General features: G+C 41.0%; 1 protein-coding gene across 1 annotated transcript in view; it reads left to right on the forward strand.

The window, feature by feature from the left end:
* minar1 (membrane integral NOTCH2 associated receptor 1) overlaps positions 1-18,635 on the forward strand; it is a 78,830-nt gene that overhangs the window by 40,955 nt on the left and 19,240 nt on the right. The window contains 1 exon segment of the mRNA XM_034184231.1: positions 14,834-15,091. Coding sequence (XP_034040122.1) covers positions 14,834-15,091 — 258 coding nt within the window.

Genomic DNA, 18,635 nt, shown 5'->3' on the forward strand with positions numbered 1-18,635 from the left:
AGTTTGTGAGACGACCCCCCAAACTCTGAATTCAAGCCACAGTTCACAGTGAAGACAGTGAAGCATGGTGGTGCAAGCATCATGATATGGGCATGTTTCTCCTACTATGGTGTTGGGCCTATATATCGCATACCAGGTATCATGGATCAGTTTGGATATGTCAAAATACTTGAAGATGTCATGTTGCCTTATGCTGAAGAGGACATGCCCTTGAAATGGGTGTTTCAACAAGACAATGACCCCAAGCACACTAGTAAACAAGCAATATCTTGTTTCCAAACCAACAAAATTAATGCCTCGCAGATGTGAAGAAAACATGAAAAACTGTGGTTATACAACTAAATACTAGTTATAGTTAATATAAAAGACACCTGTTCCAGGGGTGTGCTGTGAACATTTTTCAGCCCGAGAGTTTCATATCCAACCGGCCCACAAACCGCCAGCGCACAGAGATAATAAGAGTTCTGCTGTGGCATTTATGTGCTGACTGATTGTGAAAATTGGGTGGCTTATAATAGAAAGTAAAGTTAGTTGAGATGGGCAGACACTGTACAATATTTTCAGTCGTTGTACTTGGCTCCAGCTCAACTGTGTGACAAAACCGCAGGGATTAAAAGTTCCAAGTGCACGATTCATGGTCCTCACACTGTTCGGGCCCGATGCTCTGATGCGATCTTACTGCTCACATTGTACGTTCAAAAACAACACGTTCGGGAAGCAAAACATAACAGAAGCTTTTTTTTTTTTTCTTTTTAAAAAAAATTTATTTCATGCCTATCAGCGTGCACAGTGAGTGAAATCAGGTGGGGAGACTGAACGCATATGCGCGCGTGCACACAGCAGACCAGCAACATGATTCACGAGAGGACGGTAAAAAAAAGAAAACATAAACATTCATAACAGGTATTGCTACTTACACTGTTGTATAAATAAACTATATTTCATACTGAGTCTTACAGCTGTGCTCATCTGTCGTAAATCCTGTTGTTGTCTGCTGTGTGTTTGTCCGCACGCATATACGTTTCAGTCTCCCACCACCTGATTCCACTCACAGTGCGCGCTGATAGGCATGAACTTTAATATGATATTAGGTTATTAAAAAACACAAGACTTTAAGATCACTGGTTGCTCTCCTCTGGTGTTTGCACATGCACAGTGTGGCGAGGTAATCAGCGCGTAGACGCTTGTAGTGCTGCTTCAACAGCGCGGAACCCTCATGAGTCACGACGGCCACCAAAATATCAAACAGGTTTGATTTTTATCTGACCATACGATTCCCGATCAGGAGGTGGTCGTGAGATGTTAAACGCAGCTCGTTACTCCATGTAGACTGCATGATGCAAGACGCATGATTAACCTGAAACTCGGCGCGATCCAAAAAATTCTCGCACGAGTGAAAAATCGGCTGAAAAAGGGCCAAAAATCACACAGTGTAAGCCAAGAACGATATTGTTAACTCACCAGGTGTGAGACCATGAATCATGTGCTCTGAACTTTTAAACCCTGTGGTTTTGTTGCACAGTTTGAGCTGGAACCAAGTAACAACGATTGAAAATATCGTACAGTGTCTGCCCAGCTTAAGTCAGTGAAGTCTGTAAGTAGCTGGAAGAGGTGGTACTGGACTACAAATGTTGATACGGCTGACATCCTGACATCAACAGGCACGTAGCCTGTTATGCCTGGCCCTATTTACCATTTCCCTCTTCGCTCTGTCTTCTTGAAAAAATATCTGTGAGCTTTGCACACTTGGCAGCATCTTCCTCCAAAGCTTTTCTTTTTTCTTAATCTAGCTTTTTCAGCTCCACCTGGCTTTTTTCTGTCCATCTTTTCACTCACGGGTAGCTCAACTCCCATCTGGGCGCACAGGGCTTGATTGGACTGAACTAACTGTAATGAATGCATAGGGGTGTTAAACATGTAATGGTATGTCCCTACCTTAGGCTTTGGAAGAAATAACAGCGTTGCAAAAAAGAAGCAGTCTTAAGTTATTTTCTTGTGAATTTTTGTGATTGTAAAACACTTAATGTCTTCTCTTTAAGATACAGCAACCCAAGTGTCTTGCTGTGTAGCCTAACAGTTAGTGGTGGTCATATATGTGTGCATATATATTAACACCCCCTTCACAACGGCCCCAGGTTGGACCAGCCCACCGGGAAAACTCCCGACTCTCCCAGCATGCGGTAGCCTGTTCACACACTCAATCAATCACACTCCAACCTGTCCACCATAGCCAAGACCAAAGAGCTGTCTAAGGACACCAGGGACAAAACTGTAGACCTGCACAAGGCTGGGATGGACTACAGGACAACAGGCAAGCAGCTTGGTAGAAGACAACAACTGTTATGATCATTTATTAGGAAAGTGGAAGAAACACAAGATGACTGTCAATCTCCCTCGGTCCTGGGATTCCATGCAAGATCTCACTTTGTGGGGTAAGGATGATTCTGAAAAAGCTCAGAACTACACAGGATGACCTGGTCAATGACCTGAAGAGAGCTGGGACCACAGTCACAAAGATTACATTAGTAACACATGATGCTGTCATGGTTTAAAATCCTGCAGGGCAGGAAGGTCCCCCTGCTGAAGCCAGCACATGTCCATACCCGTTTGAAGTTCACCAGTGACCATCTGGATGATCCAGAGGAGGCATGGGAGAAGGTCATGTGGTCAGATGAGACCAGAATAGAGCTTTTTGGAATCAACTCCACTTACCATGTTTAGAGGATGAGAACAACCCCAAGAAAACCATCCCAACCCTGAAGCATGGGGGTGGAAACATCATACTCTGGGGGTGCTCTTCTGAAAAGGGGACAGGACGACTGCACCATATTGAAGGGAGGATGGATGGGGTCATGTGTGAGATTTTGGAAAACAACCTCCTTGTTGTTTTTTTGGAAAAAACCTCCTTCCCTCAGTAAGAGCATTGAAGATGGGTCATGGCTAGGTCTTCCAGCATGAGAATGACCCCAAACACACAACCAGGGCAACTAAGGAGGGGATCCGTAAGAAGCATTTCAAGATCCTGGAGTGGCCTGGCCAGTCATCAGACCTGAACTCAATAGAAAATCTTTGGAGGGAGCTGAAACTCCAAACCTGAAAGATCTAGAGAAGATCTGTATGGAGGAGTGGACCAAAATCCCTGCTGCAGTGTGTGAAAACTTGGTCAAGAGCTACAGGAAACGTTTGACCTCTGTAATTGCAAACAAAGGCTACTGTACCAAATATTAACATTGATTTCACAGGTGTTCAAATACTTATTTGCAGCAGTAAACACAAATAAATTATTTTAAAAATCATACAAAAAAAAAAACTCACGCATGCGCATGAAGGTCAAGGTTGGTTCATGCAAGCACACATGATTCAATCCATATGTTTTTTGAAAAAAATAAAAAGGTCTGATACTTTTTGGAACAGACCTCGTGTGTGTGGTGTGTGGTATTATATATATATATATAGTATATATATATATATATATGTGTGTGGTGTGTGTCTGTGTGTGTTTGTTTTGACTTAGCTTCCCTTTGTTTTGGCTCACCTTCCCTTTGTTTTGGTCCTCTTCCCCTTGTTTTGGTCAACCTTCCATTTCTTTTGACACCTTCCCTTTGTTTTGGTTTACCTTCCTTCTCCTTTGATCCACCTTCCCTTTGTTTTGGCATGCCATTTGTTTATTTTGGTTCACCTTCCCTTTGCTTTGGCTTGCCTTCCCTTTTTTTGTTCCACGTTCCCTTTGTTGTGGCATGCATTGTGTTTGTTTTGGCTCACCTTCTATTTATTTTGGTCCACCTTCCGTTTGTTTTGTTCCACCTTCCCTTTGTTTTGGTCCACCTTCCATTTGTTTTGATTTGCATACCCTTTGTTTTGACTCGCCTTCCCATTGTTTTGGTCCACCTTTCCTTTGTTTTGTTCCTCCTTCCGTTTGTTTGGCATGCATTCTGTTTGTTTTGACTCACCTTCTATTTCTTTTGGTCCACCTTCCTTTCTTTGGTCGACCTTCCCCTTCTTTTGGTCCGCCCTTCCCTTTGTTTTGGTTCCACCTTCCCTTGTTTTGGTCCCCCTTCCATTTGTTTTGATTTGCATACCCTTTGTTTTGACTCACCTTCCCATTGTTTTGGTCCACCTTTCCTTTGTTTTGTTCCTCCTTCCTTTTGTTTTGGCATGCATTCTGTTTGTTTTGACTCACCTTCTATTTCTTTTGGTCCACCTTCCTTTTCTTTTGGTTGACCTTCCCCTTCTTTTGGTCCGCCTTCCTTTGTTTTGGTCCACCTTCCCTTTGTTTGGCACGCCTTCCATTTGTTTGGCTCGCCTTTGTTTTGGCTCACCTTCCCTTTGTTTGGTCCACCTTCCCCTTGTTTGGTCCATCTTGCTTTTGATTTGGTCAACCTTCTGTTTGTTTTGACACACCTTCCCTTTGTTTTGGTTTACCCTCCTTCTCGTTTGATCCACCTTCCCTTTGTTTTGGCTTGCCTTCCCTTTGTTTTGTTCCACCTTCCCTTTATTGTGGCATACATTCTGTTTGTTTTGGCTCACCTTCTATTTATTATGGTCCACCTTCCATTTGTTTTATTCCACCTTCCCTTTGTTTTGGTCCATCTTCCATTTGTTTTGACTCGCATGCCCTGTGTTTTGGTACACCTTTCCTTTGTTTTACCTCACCTTCCCTTTGTTTTGTTCCACCTTCTCTTTGTTTTGGCATGCATTCTGTTTGTTTTGGCTTACCTCTTTATTTTGGTCCACCTTCCTTTGCTTTTGGTCCGCCTTCCCTTTGTTTTGGTCCACTTTCCCTTTGTTTTGTTCCACCTTCCCTTTGTTTTGGCATGCATTCCATTTGTTTTGGCTCACCTTCTCTTATCTTGGTCCACCTTCCCTTTGTTTTGGCACGCCTTCCCTTTGTTTTGGCTCACTTTCCTTTTGTTTTGGTCCGCTTTCCCTTTGTTTTGGCATGCCTCTCCTTTGTTTTGGCACATCTTCCATTTGTTTTGGCATGCCTTCCATTTGTTTTGGTCCGCTTTCCCTTTGTTTTAGCTTGGCTTCCCTTGTTTTGGTCCACCTTCTCTTTGTGTAGGCATGCCTTTCCTTTGTTTAGCTCACCTTCCCTTTGTTTTGTTCCACCTTCCCTTTGTTTTGGCATGCATTCGTTTGTTTTGGCTCACTTTCTATTTATTTTGGTCCACCTTCCTTTTATTTGGTCCACCTTCCTTTGCTTTTGGTCCGCCTTCCCTTTGTTTTGGTCCACTTTCCCTTTGTTTTGTTCCACCTTCCCTTTGTTTTGGCATGCATTCCATTGTTTTGGCTCACCTTCTCTTTATCTTGGTCCACCTTCCCTTTGTTTTGGCACGCCTTCCCTTTGTTTTGGCTCACTTTCCTTTTGTTTTGGTCCGCTTTCCCTTTGTTTTGGCATGCCTCTCCTTTGTTTTGGCACATCTTCCATTTGTTTTGGCATGCCTTCCATTTGTTTTGGTCCACCTTCTCTTTGTGTAGGCATGCCTTTCCTTTGTTTTAGCTCACCTTCCCTTTGTTTTGTTCCACCTTCCCTTTGTTTTGGCATGCATTCTGTTTGTTTTGGCTCACTTTCTATTTATTTTGGTCCACCTTCCTTTTCTTTTGGTCCATCTTCAAATCAAATCAAATCAATTTTATTTATATAGCACCAAATCACAACAAACAGTTGCCCCAAGGCGCTTTATATTGTAAGGCCAAAAACCATACAATAATTACAGAAAAACCCCAACGGTCAAAACGACCCCCTGTGAGCAAGCACTTGGCGACAGTGGGAAGGAAAAACTCCCTTTTAACAGGAAGAAACCTCCAGCAGAACCAGGCTCAGGGAGGGGCAGTCTTCTGCTGGGACTTTTTGGGGCTGAGGGGAGAGAATCAGGAAAAAGACATGCTGTGGAAGAGAGCAGAGATCAATCACTAATGATTAAATGCAGAGTGATGCATACAGAGCAAAAAGAGAAAGAAACACTCAGTGCATCATGGGAACCCCCCAGCAGTCTAAGTCTATAGCAGCATAACTAAGGGATGGTTCAGGGTCACCTGATCCAGCCCTAACTATAAGCTTTAGCAAAAAGGTAAGTTTTAAGGCTAATCTTAAAAGTAGAGAGGGTGTCTGTCTCCCTCATCCGAATTGGGAGCTGGTTCCACAGGAGAGGAGCCTGAAAGCTGAAGGCTCTGCCTCTCATTCTACTCTTAAAAACCCTAGGAACTACAAGTAAGCCTGCAGTCTGAGAGCGAAGCGCTCTATTGGGGTGATATGGTACTATGAGGTCCCTAAGATAAGATGGGACCTGATTATTCAAAACCTTATAAGTAAGAAGAAGAATTTTAAATTCTATTCTAGAATTAACAGGAAGCCAATGAAGAGAGGCCAATATAGGTGAAATATGCTCTCTCCTTCTAGTCCCCGTCAGTACTCTAGCTGCAGCATTTTGAATTAACTGAAGGCTTTTCAGGGAACTTTTAGGACAACCTGATAATAATGAATTACAGTAGTCCAGCCTAGAGGAAATAAATGCATGAATTAATTTTTCAGCATCACTCTGAGACAAGACCTTTCTAATTTTAGAGAATTGCGCAAATGCAAAAAAGCAGTCCTACATATTTGCTTAATATGCGCATTGAAGGACATATCCTGGTCAAAAATGACTCCAAGATTTCTCACAGTATTACTAGAGGTCAGGGTAATGCCATCCAGAGTAAGGATCTGGTTAGACACCATGTTTCTAAGATTTGTGGGGCCAAGTACAATAACTTCAGTTTTATCTGAATTTAAAAGCAGGAAATTAGAGGTTATCCATGTCTTTGTCTGTAAGACATTCCTACAGTTTAGCTAATTGGTGTGTGTCCTCTGGCTTCATGGATAGATAAAGCTGGGTATCATCTGCGTAACAATGAAAATTTAAGCAATGCTTTCTAATAATACTGCGTAAGGGAAGCATGTATAAAGTGAATAAAATTGGTCCTAGCACAGAACCTTGTGGAACTCCATAATTAACCTTAGTCTGTGAAGAAGACTCCGCATTTACATGAACAAATTGTAATCTATTAGATAAATATGATTCAAACCACCGCAGCGCAGTGCCTTTAATACCTATGGCATGCTCTAATCTCTGTAATAAAATTTTATGGTCAACAGTATCAAAAGCAGCACTGAGGTCTAACAGGACAAGCACAGAGATGAGTCCACTGTCTGAGGCCATAAGAAGATCATTTGTAACCTTCACTAATGCTGTTTCTGTACTATGATGAATTCTATAAAACCTGACTGAAACTCTTCAAATAGACCATTCCTCTGCAGATGATCAGTTAGCTGTTTTACAACTACCCTTTCAAGAATTTTTGAGAGAAAAGTAAGGTTGGAGATTGGCCTATAATTAGCTAAGATAGCTGGGTCAAGTGATGGCTTTTTAAGTAATGGTTTAATTACTGCCACCTTAAAAGCCTGTGGTACATAGCCAACTAATAAAGATAGATTGATCATATTTAAGATTGAAACATTAATTAACAGTAGGGCTTCCTTGAGCAGCCTGGTAGGAATGGGGTCTAATAGACATGTTGATGGTTTGGAGGAAGTAACTAATGAAATAACTCAGACAGAACAATCGGCGAGAAAGAGTCTAACCAAATACCAGCATTACTGAAAGCAGCCAAAGATAACGATATGTCTTTGGGATTGTTATGAGTAATTTTTTCTCTAATAGTTAAAATTTTATTAGCAAAGAAAGTCATGAAGTCATTACTAGTTAAAGTTAAAGGAATACTCAGCTCAGTAGAGCTCTGACTCTTTGTCAGCCTGGCTACAGTGCTGAAAAGAAACCTGGGGTTGTTCTTATTTTCTTCAATTAGTGATGAGTAGTAAGATATCCTAGCTTTACGGAGGGCTTTTTTATAGAGCAACAGACTCTTTTTCCAGGCTAAGTGAAGATCTTCTAAATTAGTGAGACGCCATTTCCTCTCCAGCTTATGGGTTATCTGCTTTAAGCTGCGAGTTTGTGAGTTATACCACGGAGTCAGGCACTTCTGATTTAAGGCTCTTTTTTTCAGAGGAGCTACAGCATCCAAAGTTGTTCTCAATGAGGATGTAAAACGATTGACGAGATAACCTATCTCACTCACAGAGTTTAGGTAGCTACTCTGCACTGTGTTGGTATATGGCATTGGAGAACATAACAAAGAAGGTATCATTTCCGGAAGACTTCTACTGTAATGAAACTTATTCCCCACTGCTGGGTAGTCCATTAAAGTAAATGTAAATGTTATTAAGAAATTATCAGACAGAATGGGGTTTTCAGGGAATACTGTTAAGTCTTCAGTTTCCATACTATAAGTCAGAACAAGATCTAAAGTATGGTTAAAGTGGTGGGTGGACTCATTTACATTTTGAGCGAAGCCAGTTGAGTCTAATAATAGATTAAATGCAGTGTTGAGGCTGTCATTCTCAGCATCAATGTGGATGTTAAAATCGCCCACTATAATTATCTTATCTGAGCTAAGCAGTAAGTCAGACAAAGGGTCTGAAAATTCACAGAGAAACTCACAGTAGTGACCAGGTGGACGATAGATAACAACAAATAAAACTGGTTTTTGGGACTTCCAGTTTGGATGGACAAGACCAAGGGTCAAGCTTTCAAATGAATTAAAGCTCTGTCTGGGTTTTTGATTAATTAATAAGCTGGAGTGGAAGATTGCTGCTAATCCTCCCACCTTCCCTTTGTTTTGGCATGCATTCCATTTGTTTTGGCTCACCTTCCGTTTGTTTTGGTCCATTTTTCCTTTGTTTTGGTCCACCTTCCCTTTTTTTGGCACATCTTCCCTTTGTTTTGGTCCACCTTCCATTTGTTTTGACACACCTTCCCTTTGTTTTGGTCCATCTCCCTTTCCTTTTGGTCTGCCTTCCTTTTGTTTTGCACGCCTTCGCTTTGTTTTGGCTCACTTTCACTTTGTTTTGGTCCACTTTTTCTTTGTTTTGGCTTGCCTTCCCTTTGTTTTGGTCCACCTTCCCTTTGTTTTGGCACGCCTTTCATTTGTTTTGGCATGCCTTCCATTTGTTTTGGTCCGCTTTCCCTTTGTTTTAGCTTGGCTTCCCTTTGTTTTGGTCCACCTTCTCTTTGTTTAGGCATGCATTCTGTTCGTTTTACCTCACCTTCCCTATGTTTTGGCTCACCTTCTCTGCCGTGATTTGCTTATGCCAGACGGCCTTCACCCTACTGGGAAGGGCGCTGCCATCTTGTCTGCGAACATAGATAGAGCTTTACCGGGGGGGGGGGGGGGGGGGGGGGGGAGATAGTAGGATCTTACAGCAGACCATGGCACGGGGGATTCGAGACCCTGATGGGCTTATGACAAATGGCGGGTGTGGAATTAACTAGCTTGACCATGAATTTAGTACAGAGAAGTGACTGTGGCAAGAGTAGTTTTATAGAGAGGGAAATTTATCAAGTTGAGACTGTGGCTTGTTTTCGCAGACGTGTCCTTAAGAATTATAGAGGGATATGTTTTGCAAATTTATTACCCATTGCGACATTAGATGACAGTGAAATTGAGGATGACCCGTTGGCTGTTCCAGCAGTATCAAATATTTCATGTCTGTTACCTACAATCTGCATGGCATGTCGTAAACCTAACCTACTTCCAGGCACCTTGTATATGTTATTTTGGAGCCATTCCTAGTCTGGAACTGTTCAACTATTGATCCCATTGAGGTCCTTAGTTTGGATTTTATTAACATCAGATCACTGCCCTCGAAATCCCTGTTGATTAATGATCTAATTATGGATCATCACTTGGACATGATTGGGTTATGTGAAACCTGCCTTAAACCTACAGCTGTTCTTCTTTTAAATGAGGCCTGCCCGCTGGCATATACATGTAGTCATGTTTCTCGTGATGTGAAGCAAGGTGGAGGTGTTGCTTTTATCTCTAAATCTAAGTTTACTTTACTAGCTGTCGGAAGTCACAAGAATAATTCCTGTGAGCCTCTGATTCTCCGCTCTGCCCATGATGCTGTGTATTGTCAGGGTCAGAAGAATGCACACCAGTTGTGTTATTTTGTCACTGTTTATAGGCCCCCTGGCCCATACTCTGAATTCTTAGATGAATTTGGTGCATTCATTTCTAACTTGTCAACCAGTGTGGATAACATTTTGATTATTTATTATTATTTATTATTTATTTGATTTTAACCTTCATGTAAATACGCTCTCTGATTCCCTCTGCAAATCATTTATGGAAATTGTGGATGCATTAGGATTTCAGCAATGCATTTGGGGTACTAGTGGAAACAGCTTGTTTCTGGTTCTTGCTTGTGGTATTGTTATTGTGAATATTGACATCATGCTTCTTGCATCGGTGGTCTCTGATCACTCACTTATTAGGTTTACATTTTCGCTGCCACGTTTAGCAGAACAACAACCTTCTTTATTACAGCGCAGACGCATTAACCCTTCAATTGTGACTGAACTCGAGGCTAGATTGCCTGATATCTTAGCCTCAAGTTTGGAGAATACCCAGTCAGTAGACAGCCTTGCAGATAGTTTGAATTCAGTGCTCAGAATTACACTTGATATGATTGCGCCACCTATTAAAACCATGCCTTCCCAAAGCGCAGTCGCCTTGGTTCACTAGAGCTTTAGATCGGAAATGGCGTAGCTCCAAATCAGAAGCATTCCACCTTGTGTGTCGTGATTTTAGGCTATAAGTGTGCACTACTGACTACAAAGAGGGCCTATTACTCTGATTTGATCAATAAAAACAAGCATAACTCAAAGTTCTTCTTTGACACGGTGGCAATACTTATTCATGGGCAGCCACCTGTAAGGCGCTCTCCCTTTTCAGCACAGGATTTCTTGGATTACTTCGCGAAGAAAATTGAAGATATTAGGTTAAACATATTCCAACACAAATTGATGTACCCACTGCACCCTGTTATTGAGGTGGGTGCCACTGCCAGGGTACCACCTATATTTACAGAGTTTGATGATATTTCGTTAGATGTGCTGACAAAACTTGTAATGTCTACAAAGAGCACAACCTGTTTACTTGATCCCATACCAACAAAACTGTTTAAGGACCTGTGGCCCACTCTTGGTCCAACAGTGCTGCAAATTGTTAATCTTTCATTAACTTCTGGATCTGTTCCTAAATGTTTTAAATCTGCAGTTGATTAAACCGTTACTTAAGAAACCTAATCTTGACCCTGGTGTATTGAAGAATTATAGGCTGATATCAAATCTATCATTTTGTTCTAAAATTCTGGAAAAAGTGGTCTCGCAGGAGCTTGTGGACCACCTTACCAAGAATAATCTTTTTGAGCCACTACAGTCTGCTTTCAGAAAATAAAACATCACGGAGACAGCTCTTACTAAAGTGAAGAACGATCTTCTGCTTGCAATGGATTCAGACACCACTTCGGTTTTGGTGCTGCTCGATCTTAGTGCTGCTTTTGATACCGTGGATCATCATATTTTACTTAATAGTTTGGAGCATTACTTTGGGATTACTGGAAGTGCCCTTGCATGGTTGACATCATGTTTATCCAGTCGTTCTCACTGTGTTTTATATGATAACACTACCTCTAAACTTAGTAACATGAAATTTGGGGTTCCACAGGGATCTGTCTTGGGCCCCCTGCTTTTTTCTCTGTATACCCCTTGGGCATATACTATGGTGTTTTGGGATTGCCTTTCATTGCTATGCTGATGACAATTATACATGCTGATAACTGCTGGTAATCTTAATTCCATAAAATCTCTAGTGAGAGCCTGGATGTCTAGTAAGTTCCTACTTTTAAATTCTGAAAAGACTGAAATGATGGTTCTTGGTCCAGCAAGAAATCGGCAGCAATTTGACCAGCTAGTGCTTAGCCAGGGTCCGCGTGTCATACATCATACGGACAAGGTGAGGAAACTTGGGATAATTTTTGATCCTGCATTGTCCTTTGGCCTTCAGATTAGGGACATGACGAGGACTGCTTTCTTCCACCTGTGAAATATAGCAAGGATTCGTCCCATCCTGTCTATGGCTGTTGCTGAGACCCTGATCCATGCTTTTGTTTCTTCTGGATTGGAAAATTGCACTGTCCTATTTTTAGGGCTACAGCAAGTCTAGCATTAGGGGTCTCCAGGTGGTTCAGAATCCTGCTGCCAGACTATTGACACAAAGCAGAAAGTTTGACCACATCGCACCTATTCTGGCATCTCTTCATTGGCTACCTGTCTCTGTGAGATCAGATTTTGGGGTCCTGCTGTTACCTTATAAAATTCTTCTTGGACTGGCACCAACCTACTTAGCCAATCTAATTGAACCCTATGTAATGGCCTGGGCTTTGCATTCACAGGATGCAGGACTGGTTCCAAGGGTGAAGAAAAAGTCTGTGGGCCAAAGGGCTTTCTCTCATCATGCCCCTGTGCTGTGGAATGGTCTCCAGCATCAATTAGACAGGTGGACTCTGGAGACATTTAAAATCAGACTTAAGACATAGCATTATTTAAGACATAGCATAAGCTAGCATTCTTTTTAAATTCTTTTAAAAAAAATTTTCTATTTTATTGTACTTGAATTAATCTTTTAATTGTGCTTTTTAAACCCATTTTGGACTGTTTTGAATTGTTTTGTGTAAGGTGCCATGGGGCGACTTTGTCATGAGTTGGTGCCCTATAAATTGAATAAACCGAAATTCAAATTAAAAAACAAACAATATTTACAAATACACATTTATTTGTAAAAAAAACAAAAAACAAAACCGCACATGTTACAGTAACTTGTGTGTTGGTTTTTAAAAAATAAATAAACCAACCAACCACTGATGAGGAGGCTCATTTTCCCATAATGCCTTTTGGCATCTGCGAGTGTTAATGCTCAAACCTTAAGAATTAGCACATTCCTTTAAAACTAAAGATATATGTGATATTTTCACTTTGTAAAAATCAGAGTTGAGGTTAATATCAATAAACGGTCCGGAATTAGTATGGTTTTTAAATCAAAGCAAAACTAAAGATCAAAACTTCTTTGCTTTTGATGCCTTCTGCCCCACGTCTGGGGCACTGTATGTTGAATGCAAATGACATTTTTGTGTGTGTGCAGCAGCCTGTCAGTCCCACTGGTTGGGGCTAAAAATCAGCAGACAACTTTAGCTTTGTGGTTTTAGAGGAATGCTGGAAGCATCGTTCATTCTGCTGGGATTACGTTTTAGTGAACATTTACGTGCTGGCAGCAGAATTGAAATGTTCTTGAGAAAATGGCATGTCCAAGCGAAGCAGTGTGTTGATGCCATGCTTTTATGGAATCATGAGGCCGTTTTGTCTTAGATTTCGATTAGATTGAAGATGGTGTGGCGCTTGAGCCCCAAAAACTGTGATTAAATCTTTATTTCTGAATAAAAACGTGTTTCTAATGTTGGAAAGAAGACGTGACAGATTCTCTTCATTTTGTGCAAATAAAACAAGACTAAGAATAAGATGGAAATGACACACCCTCAATGATTGTGTGTAATTTCTATCTTAAATTTGCTTTAATTATATATTTTAAATTATTGTTTTAATTGCTATGTTTTACTGTGTGCTTGTTTATTGTTCTTTTATTGACATTATGCCACGCACTTTGTATTTAGGTGGTAAATGTGCTGTGGAAATAAAATCATGGTGATGATTATTATTATTGTTGTAAAATATCAGCAAATCAGTTCTCTCCCATTTGTGCAACAACATAACTCTTGTCATAGCCTTCATTTAATTCAAAATGCTACAGCTAGGGTACTGACAGGGACTAGAAGGAGAGAGCATATTTCACCCATATTGGCTTCTCTTCATTGGCTCCCTGTTAATTCCAGAATAGAATTTAAAATTCTTCTTCTTACTTATAAGGTTTTGAATAATCAGGTCCCATCTTATCTTAGGGACTTCATAGTACCATATAGTACCGTTCCTAGGGTTTGTAAGAGTAGAATGGGAGGCAGAGCCTTCAGCTTTCAGGCTCCTCTCCTGTGGAACCAGCTCCCAGTTCGGATTAGGGAGACAGACATCCTCTCTACTTTTAAGATTAAGCTTAAAACTTCCATTTTTGAAAAAGCTTATAGTTAGGGCTGGATCAGGTGACCCTGAACCATCCCTTAGTTATGCTGCTATAGACTTAGACTGCTGGGGGGTTTCCCATGATGCACCCAGTGTTTCTTTTTATTCACCACTTTTTGCTCTGTATGCACCACTCTGCTTTTAATCATTAGTGATTGATCTCTGCTCTCTTCCACAGCATGTCTTTTTCCTGGTTCTCTCCCTCAGCCCCAAGCAGTCCCAGCAGAAGACTGCCCCTCCCTGAGCCTGGTTCTGCTGGAGGTTTCTTCCTGTTAAAAGGGAGTTTTTCCTTCCCACTGTCGCCAAGTGCTTGCTCATAGGGGGTCGTTTTGACCGTTGGGGTTTTTCTGTAATTATTGTATGGCTTTTGCCTTATAATATAAAGCGCCTTGGGGTGACTGTTTGTTGTGATTTGGCGCTATATAAATAAAATTGATTTGATTTGATTTGATTTCCCATGCATTTAAAGATTTCACTTGCATTTTTCATCATGCCAATGAAATATCTATCTGTATGTCTGTCTGACAGATGTCCTCCATGTTACACAACACAATTTGTGAAATGTGTTTTCTGAAATGCCATTGTGCATTGACCTTTCAGGCCACTGTATTTAACAGCATAACAGGTCACGTGCCGCACCGTTACCCCCACAGGTTGGAAAGGGCAAAACAGCAGCAACCAGTCTTTTCTTTTTTTAGTTTTAAGTTGTTGATGAGTTGTGCGTCTTTTGCATTGCTCTAACAGATTAGTGTCCTCTCCGTCTCCAGGCAGAACGTCTGTATGAGCTACCACAGGCCCTCCGCACCCCAAAACCTTCAAAGGAAACCTACCTGATGGAGCAGGTTTTCTCACCACATCCCTTCACTCCGTCCTTCAAGGCCCATGTGAAGGACAGCCCCCTGTACACCGACCTGAGGATCAGCAAAGTGCCGGACACCAAGCGGAGCCAACCGTCCTGGACCATTGAGGAGTACAAACGCAACTCAGGAGAGAAAGGAAAGCCGCTCAGTGCTCTGGACCTGCAGGTACTGGACAGGGTCTCAGGACAGAGGGGACAGATTGACAGGCTGATAGTGTTTGGAAACATCTTCTAGGGAAGACATTGTCATAAGATTTAAAAAAGAATCTAATTAATGACAAGCTTTGTTATTAATTCATCTAAATTAATCAGATGTATAAGTTTTATTTAAAGACACACACACAGGCTCTCTGAAACAAAAACGATGAAGGACAAACAATTCACTTTTAAAAACAATGACAGAAATATTATAATGTATAAAAATAAACTGAAGGCTGAACTGGGGCAATGTGAACAAACTGAGTACAATTTATTGATGCTACAAACTGGAAGATCTGAAGGGGGCGGCGTAATTTCTGTTACATTTGACACAGAGTTGTTAAAAAAAGCTGTCTCAGTCATAAATTCATCTTAAATCAGAAGAATATCTGGTAAAACACTCAAACAAATGTGGGAAGTTGGAGATTAAATATCACACACTTGAAAATGTAAAACACAGATTAAAAAGTGATCTGGCACAGTATGACCCCTTTAATAATTACCTTATTGGATCCAAGACCATTTCATTTTTAAATCTGTCCATTGAACATTAAAGTCTGGATGGACAGCATCATGAATCAAACACATTTAGACTGTTATAAACCTAAAGAGCTCAGTGTGGCAGTGTGAACCAGTGTTTCAGTGCAAAACCACTGTGGTTTACACACTAACCCCGCCCACATTTGGTGTATATCAATGACAATTATTAAAGCAAGTTACAATGGTATGAAAAGTATTAAACACTGATGTGTCGCTGAGCAGCAGGAAACATTAATGAGGCTGTTTTTATTCCTCATGTCAGAGAACAACATACAGATAATTTGTGCACTGTGGATGTGCTTTATTCTTGGCGCGTTTTTAAAAAATACTACACAAAAATGTGTGGTGGCCATCCAGGGTTGTAGCTGTAGCCAAGCAATGATCAGTGAAGGATTACGCAGGGGCCAATGTTAAAAAATGCTTCCAAAGACATTTAAAAGTATGCCACATTATTTGTCTATGCATAATGATTACAAAAATGTGTAGTTGGAATATCTATGATGGAATGTTCTGCAGTTTTGGGGTAAAAACAGCATATATTTTGACAAAGGTCAATTTCAATGTGAATAGGGGTCAAACATTAAAGTTGCTCCAGTTTTGGTAAAAAGTGATGATCATTGGTGCGTTGCACAAATTATACAGATCACACAGATTATACAGATAAAAAAGATTATACAGGTCATACAGATTATACAGATGACACAGATTATCCAGGACAAACAGATTATACAAATCACAGATTATACAGATAACATAGATTATCCAGGTCACACAAATTATACAAATCGCAGATTATACAGATAAAAATATTATACAGGTCATACAGATTATGCAGTTAACACAAATTATACAGATAAAAAGATTATACATGTTACACAGATAACACAGATCATACAGGTCACACAGATTATAGAGATGTTATCATGTTGAATTACCACATAGCCTGTAATTATACGGATTTTAAAATACTCTTCAGAATCGAACTCATCTTTCCGCCTGCCCAAAGGCTTCTTTGTGTCCACTAACACATCACAGTCATCATCACAAAACAAGCAGTGCTGTTTAAAGTTAAATGTTTGCAGTGATCTCAGGGGTTTTTTTTTTTGAGGATGAAGCACGAACACAATACTAGATTGTCATGTATAGATTTATGACATACGAGGTCAATTAGAAAAGTATCCGACCTTATTATTTTTTCAAAAACCATATGGATTTGAATCACGTGTGATTACATCAGACATGCTTGAACCCTCGTGGGCATGCGAGAGTTTTTTCACACCTGTCGGTTACGTCATTCACCTGTGGGCAGTCTTTGAGTGAGGAGTGGCCCACCCTCTCGTTGATTTTTTTCATTGTTTAGGAATGGCTCAGAGACTGTTGCTTTGTTTGATAAAAAAAATTTCAAAACTGTAAGGCACAACTGAGTGGACACCATTCGATAAATTCAGCTGGTTTTCGGTAAAAATTTTAACGGCTGATGAGAGATTTTGGTCTGTAACTGTCGCTTTAAGGACGGCCCACGGCGCCTGATGGCGATCTGCGCTTCGAGGCGGCAACGTCTCACCATTTCAAGTTGAAAACTTCCACATTTCAGGCTCTGTTGATCCAGGAAGTCATCAGAGAACAGAGAACTTTCAGAAGAAGTCGGCATGAGGAGTTTATTCGGACATTCCATTGTTAACGGACATTTTGTAATGAAAGAACGTGCGGGCAGAGTCGCATGTTGGGCCGGACCCGACCGCGGGGGTCGCGATAGGAAAAACACCTCCGTTTGAAACCTTAACGGGCAAGTTGGAACATGCCCAAGCTGTTAAACAATTTCTCAGTTACTCACTTGTTGAAAGCCATCAAAAGCCGCCTGAATTTTACAAATGGTTTTCAACACGGAGGTGTTTTTCCTGTCGCGGCGCACACAGATTTGCCGAGTCGTCACGGAAACAACTCGGCGAATTTGCGCGCACGTCTTTCATTACAAAACAGTGGAATGTCGCATAAAGTCCTCATGCCGGCCTCTTCTGAATCTTCTCTGTTCTCTCACGACGTCCTGGGTGAATTAAGCCTTAAATTAGGATGTTTTCAGGTCGAAACAGGCCGACGACGGCGCCTGGAAGCGCTGCACGACGTCCCGCTGTGTGGGAAGTCCTTACACCGACAGAAACACCCCATAATCTCTCATCAGCCGTTAAACTTTTCACCGAAAACCAGCTTATTTTCTAGAATAGTGTCCACTCGGATATTCCTCACAGGTCCAGAAAAAATGCGTGAAAAAACTCACGCATGCGCACAAGGGTTCAAGCATGATTGGTGTAATCGCACGTCATTCAAATCCATATAGTTAAAAAAAAAAATAAAAGGGTCAGTTTATTATCTAATAGACCACGTATCGTGTGCACATTAATGGATGAAAGGCCAGTTGACCTCTGCGATTCTGTCCCCTGGTTGCACGCTGCTTTTTCGAGTGGTGTCCAGTCCTCTGGTCACAGAGACTGCCTCCACTGCTGACAGTTCTTCATCACACAGAAAGCAAATGCTCTCCTCGTCCATGATGACAGTGTTTAACAGCCTTGTAATTTTCACTTCTCGACATCCCCTGGAAAACATGGGAAAAAAACCCTGATTCTCTGACAGATTGTTAAAAAATCAGCAACTTAAAAAAGGGGATACACGATGATGTCATGATTTCACAATGATGTCATGGCATCTACTTGATATCATAATATAATATCTGTTTCATTTTGAAGCAGTCTTGTCTGTCAAACAATGAAGATACATATACCACTGCAAATAATTAAATGATGAACACGTGATCACTATTTTTGACATTCATGACACTCATGGCATCATGACATCATACCAGGAAAATCTCAAGGAGGATACATGGGGACTTTTAGTATGTTGTTTAGGATGGTTAAAGGATTGCATCCAGCAATTCTCAGCTTTCTATTTTTTTCCCAACCTTGACCAAAAAAATC

Source organism: Thalassophryne amazonica, chromosome 2, assembly GCF_902500255.1.
Source record: "Thalassophryne amazonica chromosome 2, fThaAma1.1, whole genome shotgun sequence".
Taxonomy (NCBI): Eukaryota; Metazoa; Chordata; class Actinopteri; order Batrachoidiformes; family Batrachoididae; genus Thalassophryne; species Thalassophryne amazonica.